The 10,174-nt window shown below is 33.2% G+C and overlaps 1 protein-coding gene across 1 annotated transcript; it reads right to left on the bottom strand.

Annotated features, from left to right (window-relative positions):
* Nucleotides 1-365: 365 nt before the first annotated feature.
* LOC101266201 (RNA polymerase II C-terminal domain phosphatase-like 3) lies at nt 366-6,360 on the bottom strand. The gene is made up of 11 exons (XM_004252612.5): nt 5,578-6,360; nt 5,356-5,482; nt 5,161-5,216; nt 3,634-5,089; nt 2,742-3,338; nt 2,514-2,660; nt 2,151-2,419; nt 1,916-2,027; nt 1,573-1,830; nt 917-963; nt 366-817 (listed from the first exon to the last, which is right to left on the bottom strand). The coding sequence occupies exons 1-11, from the start codon at nt 6,078-6,080 to the stop codon at nt 754-756; spliced, it is 3,636 nt and encodes a 1,211-aa protein (XP_004252660.1). The 5' UTR covers nt 6,081-6,360; the 3' UTR covers nt 366-753.
* Between the last annotated feature and the right edge of the window lie 3,814 nt (nt 6,361-10,174).

Raw genomic sequence — 10,174 nt, 5'->3', positions numbered from 1 at the left:
TTTTTATATACTAAACACGCACAATATGAATGAATGTTGGTATAATTAATTTCTTCTACCTGCCTCATAACTCCCACCTCTTATGTTGAAATGTTGCTAGCAACCCATGCTTTAATAAAAGCATCATATCTTATTTATTCATGTCGCAAAAATCAAATTAAGAGGAAACACTCCTATCTCAACGTCCTTCAAATTATATTATTATTATTATCATTATTGGTTTTTAACTATATTTAACTCATAGAGCTTCGAACATGCCATTTATCAATCCAGATTTGAAGTTAAGAGCTTTGAACATGTGATTTATCAAAGTCCATTTAAAGTCGTTATTCATAGTTAGTTTATTAGTTAGTTGAAGATGAGTATTCATTCAACAATCGCTTGTTTGCCACCACCATTAATTCGGGATTCTACCTCCCGGTTCCACCCGGATAAAAACAAGTATTGTCTTGTTCAACGTTTATCGCATGTCTCCAAAGGGACAACTACATAACTGTCTTTCCTTTTTTCTTCATCACCTTTGTTATCTATGCATTTAAACAGAAAACGCGCTACTCAATTCTCATAAATAACAAGCTTCACCCCGTATTACTTTCAAACCCAGCAAGGGATTTGGGTGCATTCCTTCAAAATCAATCTTAGGCATAACCTACTAAAACGAATCTCTCTTGCCTGTTTACCTACTGTTTCCGTTTCTTCATTTCATCCCCTTTTTCAGTTTTCTTTTAACCAAGACACGGAGATTGTGTTAATTTAAGATTTAATAGCAAAATCATGCTCATTTGCCCTCCGATAAAGTAAAGCTGATGCCTCCACCCTGCAATTTTATTTTTTTGCGGAATAAATCAAGAAATATTACAAACAAGTAAACTCTAGTTAGTGATACCACTGCAATTCAATATTAAAGAGATCATACCAGCCAGGATGGACAACAGATCGTCCGGTGGAAAGTGCCCAATTAACCTGTTAAGACAAGCTAGTAATTAAACCTCTAAATACCCACATACACAGTTTTCCAGATGATGGATCAGAAATTTTTATCAACATGATAACAAAGGAGGGCGATAAAGAATCTGACTAATGCTGTGTTTGTTTTCCACGGAAAATGCTCTCTTGAAAAATAAGTGATCTTTCTTATCTTTTGGTGTTTCTCATTTTCGCCCAAAAAGCATTTATATACAATCTAGAAAGACAATATGGAGGTGGAGATGAAAGGTAATAGGTGGGGATGGTATGGATGGGGAGGGATGAAATGTTATATATGCAGCTTTCTTACCGAAAATGCTCTATAAAAATTTTGACCAACAAACATGAAAAACAAAAAAATGAATTTTCCTCTAATAGCAAACACACCCTAAGAGAGTTATTACATACTCAATCATGCAGTGCAACGTATGGTAGACTTCTCCACTAGTAAGTAACTCCCTACATTTACTTAAAACATTTCATTCTCATTTCACCAAGACCGGCAACTAGTTTTTTTCTAACTTTTTTCTTTTCCCTATATTTTTGTGCAAATGGGTATGGGATTTGAGCAATGTAGAGTGATGGTTTTGGGGGGAAATAACACACCTTATCCGTCCCAAGAGAATTTGCAACCACATGGGTAACCTGATCATCAATTTGACTAGTGCAGACAGCACCAAACTGTTCAGCAGTCTGCCACAGAGGATGCAAATGGGGACTGGCTTCACCAACAGGAAACACTCTGCTGAAGACAATACGGCAACCTGCCAGAATCTTTTTTTGTTCTGTCGCTAAGATGTTCCTAACATCAGCTTCATCTATGGACCGATGTGTGAAAAAATTCTGATGTATTCTTTGAATAACCTAATTGTATGAAATGACAGAGAATATTAATAGTAAGAATATTAATCTCATAGATATTCTTATAAAAGATCAAACATTAGCTCACCCCCAAACAAGAGGCCAATGTGCCATCTTCAGGTCTTTCATCATGATCAATCTCAAGAAGAGAAGGACCAGGAAGACCAAATTGCCGTCTACTGCAAGGAAAGTAAATATACCTAAAGATACAAAATGATTAATCATAAATATTTGACCAGCACAATATTATGTCACCAATATGCATATATATATATATACATGAGAAATAAATCATGAATGATATCAAACATGCAACTAATTACCTCTCTACAACAATCAAATTTAGCTTGTTATGTGGCCAGACTCTCACAGAATCATCTATAATAACAACAGCCGACTCCATGCCCAAAACCCCCTCCAAGTCCTTACTCTTGGGAACCCTTTCATCCCCATCAAATGGATCTCCATCGTCACCCCTGGAGATCACTCGTCCAGCAAACAGATCACCTTTTGGATCTAGCAATTTGGCCATCTCCGTGGCATATAGCTTGTTACCCATGGTATAGAGATGCAGCTCAAAAAGATTGCTCGCCTAAGAAGCACAATATTACCAAAAAATAAATATTGGAGACTCAATATTCAACTCTAGCTGTATACACAAATAAATATATTAGAAAAACAGTTACCTTTTCCAAGAAATTCCAGATCCCAGGCCGTAACTTGGTCCACATTCCCATGTGTGGAAAGCGGAATAGGTGCCTATACGGCTTTTCACGGTCTTGTTCCTCTTTCTTCCTCAATATCTCTTCATGAACTGGGTCGATTTCAACAAACTGAAAAAGAAGAAAAAAATCATAAAAATCATCTGACAAAGAAAATAAGCTCAGACTCTACAAGTTCAAAAAGATTCATGCCTTTGCTGAATTCAGAAGAGTATGGTCCAAGTCCAAGACGAGACAGAGCTTCCGAACAGAAAACATTTTTTTCTGTTCCTCAAGCCTCCTAGTTCTTTCTCTCTGGATATCAGCTCGCTGTTGGTCGCTGTACCCCTCAAATAGATGCTCAACATCTCCCCAAGAGATCTGTGGTTGCAATGAACCAGGAGAACCTTTTTCAGAAGCTAAGCCAGCATCATTCACCCATTCACTTGGCTCAGAAACTGCTCCCTTAACTTCCGATCTACTCTGATAAGCTTGTATGCATAGTGTCTGAGTTTGAGAAGCAACAGACGGTGATGTGGATGGTGAAACGGAGATCATGTCAGCGATATTTTTCAAATTTTTGGTGAATTGGCAAGCAATGTCCGGTGGTGTAGTTGAAAGAGTCACAGCTGACTTCCTATCCAACTGGTCCTCTTGACTTTGGAAAGAAAGATTGCTTATCGTTGCGTGTGTGCCTGCTACACCAGTTTTACATTGATCTAATCCAACGCTACCACCCTTTAGAACTGCAGTACTATGAAGAACACGCCGAGGGTCACGAGGTTTCATGCGGACTATAGCCACTTCATCCTGCAAATCTTGACAACATCAGATATTCTAAAGGATAATAAAGTCACATAAAGTATCAAATAGAGTGTTTAGTTTTCTCATTTAGACAAAAAACACAACAATGGAAAACGAAGATCAAATAAATTCCAATAGAACACATAAGGAAACGCTCTGCACCTTATTCCACCCCAAACACAAGAAAATGACTAACCCTTGAAAATGTCAGGAAGAAATAAAAGGGGAACTGTGCAATAGAAGCAGTAAAGATCACACTGTAAATGAAGTCATTCATCAAAAGATTGTAAATGGAACTTGCCGCTGATGCTGTGTGTGTAGGAGTCTGAAGTATTCCTACTGATCTCTGGCCAATAGCAGAAGATCTGGGAGCTACTGCAACTGTTGATGGAACTGCTCCAAGAATAGATTTAGAACTTGAAGCTTGTGCTGTATTAGTTCTAGAAGCATCAGCAGATTTCTGCTGTTCTGTCTTGATTATATTCATCCATATTGATGGATTTATAGCTATATCTTTTAACAAAGAATGCAGAGTTGTTGACGTGCTAATGCCTGTCACTGGAAAGTTCTCAGCAGCATTAACTATGACACTAGGTATAGTAGCGATAGTAGCTGTTACTTGCTCCAATTTCCTAATATCATTGTCACTATTATATGTAGCACAGTTACTACTCGTAATTGGCAACTCAGCAGTCCCTCTATCCTCTAACCAACCACCATTTCCAATCGAAGGACGTACATCGCTCACAATGATTGAATCAGTCTGTTCACTTCTTTGTCTTTTCGGCAATGGAGCATCAAAAGCTGATAGGTCTACTGTCTTCTGCTTTTTTGAAACAATCATCTCTAGAGAGGCCTCCAATTTCAAATCAATATCTGGGATAGGCAAGATCGTGTTCTGAGCAACTGTGTCGCTGGTTGCTAGTCTGAGTCTGGGATCTCTACTTTTTGCTGTAGAAGATCGCAAAGAAGGATTTGGCAGAAAACTCAGAGGATCTGCAGTTCGAGTAGTTCCCAGTCCTTGTCCATCAAGAATATTGGTCTGGGGAACAGAAGACAATATTGGTTGTCCCATGCTAGATTCATTCAGATGGCTGGCATTATGTACAACATCAAAACTGGTGACCTCCCCACCAGTGTCCCCTTTGCCACTATCATCCTCTTCAGAGGGAGTTGGACTTGGAAGGTTTTCACTAACAAAAAGGGAACTTCGACCAAATTTTTGTTGATAAGAGGAAACAGCTTTAAGGGCATCAGTTTCATAAGGATGTAATAAAGAATTTCCTTTGTCAAGAGAAGCCGGGAAAATAGGCAAGTCGAGTTTCACCATTCCATGAGTCTGTGTAGCAGGGAACTGTGGTCCAATCTGTCGTGTAGGCGACGGAAGAGTATCTTCATCATGGTCCTTATGAAGGTCTAGCAAAGGAAAGGATAAGCCTTTAGCTTTAGAATTGTCTAATCCTGGTTTTACAGATTCAGATGACACACTCTGCTCCTTCAGGCCTGAAGATTTGATAGATACATCACCTAAATCATACTTGTTTACCGAAGTAAAATCCTGATTTGCATTTTCAGAGGATTTATGAGAATCCTTCATATCTAACAGTTGCACAACATTGATCCCATTGACGGTGTCATTGTCTTGAGTATTTGAGGAAACAAGTGAGTGGTTAATAGAGAGAATCAGAGCATCCAGCTCTTTTAACTGCTCAGAAGACAAAAGAGCAGGTAATTGTGTCTTTGCATTAAAAAGCAACCTGCAAGGGAGTTAGATTAGAATGTGTAGAGATGCAATAGGAGTGAGAAATGTAAAAGGAAGAAGAAAAACCTAGATAGAATATCTGTGTTTTGTTGCTTCTGATGGTCGTTCATGGAGTAGAAAACCTGGAAAGAAAAGGATTTGAGCATTATTTGATGAGGCTGAAAGTACTAGGAGACTAGAGAATGAATATATATATATATATATATATATATATATATATATATATATATATATATATATATATATATATATATATCTTACAGAATTAATGGTTCGGAGTGCAGTCATAAAGAGTTGAATAAGAATGTCATTCTTGTCTTGAGAAAGAGCTAGTTCCCCCAATGCCAGTAATGAAGTTTGCAATTTGGAACAAACCATAGAAAAGGATCTAGTGAAACAAAGCATAGCATAGCATAATTAGGTTAGGTTATTTAGTAGACTAGAACTAGAATTAGAATGAATTAGAGTTTTAACAAAGTTTACTTGTGGGTTTCGTCTAGAGTAACGCTCTGAAGTTGTTCCCTAATGAAATTGGCCTCCTTTCCAAAATTTACAACTAGGTCAGCGGAATCCAAGTCGATCTCGCCTTCTTCCAACTCTCCTTCCTCTTTAGCATCGTCATCCACATCCACATCAATGATTACCTTGGATTCACCATTAGCACACTGGTTGGAATTGTCACTAGTCATCACGAATAGTTCGTCTAAAGGCTTATTCTGCACAGCCTGAGCCCAGGCCAGGTTATATAAACCTCTAGCATAATCCCTAGAAATTGGATATTTATATACATCTCTCATCGTCCAAACCCTAGTCGCAGTCGTCGAATTCTGATTTTGATTTTCATTACTCGCAATCTTAATCTTGGAAGTAGTACTAGTAGTAGGTGGGTCTTGTCTATTGAACGCATCCTCACTGATTTCTTCAACTGAAGCCGAATCTGAGATCTCACCCTCCTCTGCATCTTCAACTCTATTACATTCTTCCATCACCGTTACTCTCACAATCACAATCAAAAACACAAATAATTTCAAGTTTCACATCACAAAATTTAATATATTTTTTTTATATATAAATTGAATCGGAAAATTCAGGAAAAAAATAACAATCGACTCGGATCTGAAGAATTGAGAGAAAGGAGGAAGAGCAGGGAAGTTTTCCTGGGGAGCAACGGGAGAGAATTTAAGGTTGGGGGTGGGGGGCAAGAATCTATAGGATGGCTTGCCCACGATTAATCTCAGCCCTATATCTCAAGTGATTTTCGTACATACCTCTTTTACAATGGAAAAGGGGCTTATTGACCCACCAAAGATTACAAAAAAAAAAAAAAAATTCGCTTTAGTTACCATCAAAATGGAAATGAAGTGTGAAGAGTAAAAATGTAAAAATAATGATTAATAAAAATAATGATTAATGTTAAAAATAAAATTTTAAATTAATAAAAATCTATTAAGAATGATGATAAAAAATTTAAATAGTTTTTAAATTATCTTAAGTTTTTGTTATTATCATTAACTTATTTTGTTATTACTTCACTTTGTTTTATTTCATGACTTATTGTGTAAAATCTATTTTATTTACTATTATTTTAATTTAATTTTTAATATTTATTTTTATTCATTAGGATTATAAAAATATCTACTTTTTATATAAAATTAATTATGAATAATTATTTCATATTTAGTTTGGCTCTAATTAATATACTTGAAAATAAATAAGTTTGATAAAATTAATAATATATATTAGATTGAAATTAGAGAAAAAAATGTTAAAAGTAACTTTACGAATAAGAATGAATAGGATGATATATTTGTATTAAAGACAACTAAGAATAAAAATGTAATTTTGTTATAACAAAAATCTATCAAGAATAAATAATTCTAGAAACATCTTTCTATATCTATATTAAATTTGGTGTGTTGAAATATTTTTTAATTTTTGTGATCTTAAAATATGCTATATAAAAAAATTAAAACTCAAAAGTTATTCTCTTTTTGAAATAAAAAAAAAATAAGTTCATATAAATTGAAAAGGTCGGATTCCTATATTAAAAATGAGATATATATGTGTTATTATTAAAATGATCATATATTTTTTTTTAAATCGTTTGGCTTCCTTCTATTAATTTGTGCATATGTGTGGAGTTTTAATAATTTGAACATTTTAATATAGAAACATAATGATTTGAAAACTTTAATTCTTCGTTTTAATTTCTAATTTGTTACATATTTGAAAATTACATTAAAAAAAGCTTAAAAACGCAATGTAACAATTTAAGATACTTTTATAAAAAAAATAGTTTAAAAATGTAATGAAATATGGTTGACTCCCTTATTTTTTTCGAAACAAAAAAAATTACATATATTGTTTGAAAATAACGTAAGAACTAAAAAGTAATATGAATCAGAGTGAAATGACAATTAAAAGTATGTGAGAATTATATAAGAAATCACTTGTATCACATAAAATAAAATAGATGTAGTAACATATATTATTCGAAAATGACACAAAAGATACATAAATTAATAATTTAAAATATTTTTTTAAGAAAACACATAAAAATAAATTTAGTTCATTTTTTCAAATTTCATTTGTGTTACATAAATTAAAAGAAAAAAACTAACATATTGGGTTTGCGCTAGCGCAGATACTTGATATCTAGCATAGTTAAAAGTATGGTCATGGTAAAGCCATTTATTAAAATTGTTCACATATTTCACTTAGATACCTCAGTACGCGCGCGAGTGCACACACACACACACACGAGGCACACAAACACACACACACACACACGCGCGCGCGCGCATACACATATCTTTAATTAGTTTATTATTTTCAATATTTTATATATTTTATGTCAAATTTGGACTTGTAAAAATTGTAAATATTTTATTTCTTATTAAGATCCAAAATTACAATTATATTGTTATAGTTTTTCAAATTCGAAGTTAATAAGTTACTTTGTAAATATTTTTTTGTATTTAGTTTGCCTCTAGCCTTTAATCTTATTAATTTAAGATAATGAACGTTGATATTTCAAAAAAAAAACTATTTTGTATTCATGTGAGTTTTACAATTTTTTCGAAAATTTCTACTCACTTAACATTTTTGAAATTTAGTTTATCACATACATAAGTAAAAAAAATATTTGATCGCCTTTTCAAATATCGTATAGTTGTAAAAAAACGGAAAAAACTGAAAGAATCAATATAATTGGTTTAGATTTTTTTAATGAAAAACCAAATCAAATTGATCTATGTACACTCCTAGTTTGCATTTCTACTCTCAAATTCTCCATCAATGATAGGTTAAATTAGCATAAGAGCGGTTGTCATGTTCTAGCAAAGTGATTAATTCTGCGGAGTCTGTATTGATCTCAAGAGCATGAAGCTTATATTTTATAGCCATAAGGAGTCATTGTCTTAGGGCTCGTATTTATGCCAAAAAATATCAAAATTGATTATAGCTTTTCGTATGACAATTGGACATCAATAAAAGAGGGGGGGGGGGGGGGGGCTTATATCATATTCTTAAAGAGCCAAATGGGGAGGGAATTGAAATGTGCACCTTAAAAATTCCCAACGATGAAATCAACAAAAAATAAAAATTTAATTACACGAAGAACATATCTCTTACCAATCGCTTAGACAAGTCAGTCCGGATGCTAGAGTAAAGTGGAAATCTTTAGGTAAAAGACTTGTGATATCAGAGAAAATGATCAAAATGGTCTTTAATATATAGAGTTTGAATTATTTTGATCCTTCATATATACTAGTTAATTGAAATAGTTTTGGGAAATTATATAAAATAACATATTATTAATTCAAATTAAATGTTATAGTCATAATTTATTTTATTTGTAATTTGCAACAAACATCCCTTTTTTTGGCTATCTGGTTCGTATACAATTAGTCATTTTCGGTATACACTTACCTATTTGGTATAAAAATGTCTAAAATGTGTTTGTGTTTATGTTTGTATTAAGCGAGAGAAAAATGTATATACAAATACATATATTTTCGTCCTAAACACCTAGGGTCGTTGGTAAGCCGCATTAGAAGAAATACTCCATGTATTAGGCAAAGTATTATTTAGTACTATGTTTGGTAGGAATTTGGGCCTATGTATAACTAATCCATGGATTAGTTATACCTCCTACATAGTACTATAGGACGTATTACTAATACCTTCCATTTTATTTATAGGATATAATACCATGAGATAAGTCTATGTAAAGACAAAAATATCCCTCAAATCTTTTAAATTATTTTATTTATTTTCTTGATTTTATGATTTATATTTGTACTATTATTTTAAATAAATTAACTTACAAATTACTTAAAGAGAGTTGTTTGTTACTAAATAAATTCAATAATTGAAATGTGAGTATATGACGTTTGTGATCTTAATTGAATATCATATATTTATATAAAAGAGAACCCTAAGCCCGCCTATGCAGCGTCACCACAAGTCAAGATTCTCTTTTAACTTATTTATTTTCAAAATCAACCTTCATTTTCATGAAAAGTTGCGAATTTTATGAAAAGTTGCGACATTTACAAAAAGTTAGGACTTTTTATGAAAAATTGCGACTTTTACGAAGAGTTGTGAATTTTATGAAGAGTTGCAACTTTAATGAAAAATTGTAACTTTATGAAAGATTGTGACTTGTCCGAAGAGTTGTGACCTTTCCGATAAGGCACAATAAACATTTATTCACACTACCCTTTGTTGTTTACAAATAGAGGGATCGCCTCTCATTTCAAAACAATGAAAATTCTGAACTATTTCTTCTTCCGCACAATTAAATATTCGCGCACTTTGCTCCTGACTAACTAACACCATTGTTTTTCTATCAACACAATGGTGAATGAAGTCGATCTGTCGTGAGAGGATTTATTCCTTTAAACCTCGGGCACTAAAATGACATAATTTCCTTAAGGGAATAATGTGCATTCAATGGGCTCGATGTTTTCCTTTATATTTCATTTTATTATTACATATCCTCATATATTTTTTACGGTCATTAATTTATGATTATTTTGTATGTTTGAGTACATTTATTTAAGCTTTGTTTTATATG

This window comes from Solanum lycopersicum, chromosome 12, assembly GCF_036512215.1.
Source record: "Solanum lycopersicum chromosome 12, SLM_r2.1".
NCBI classification, from domain to species: domain Eukaryota; kingdom Viridiplantae; phylum Streptophyta; class Magnoliopsida; order Solanales; family Solanaceae; genus Solanum; species Solanum lycopersicum.
Note: the sequence above shows the minus strand (reverse complement) of the source record. Positions and strands in the feature narration are given on the sequence as shown.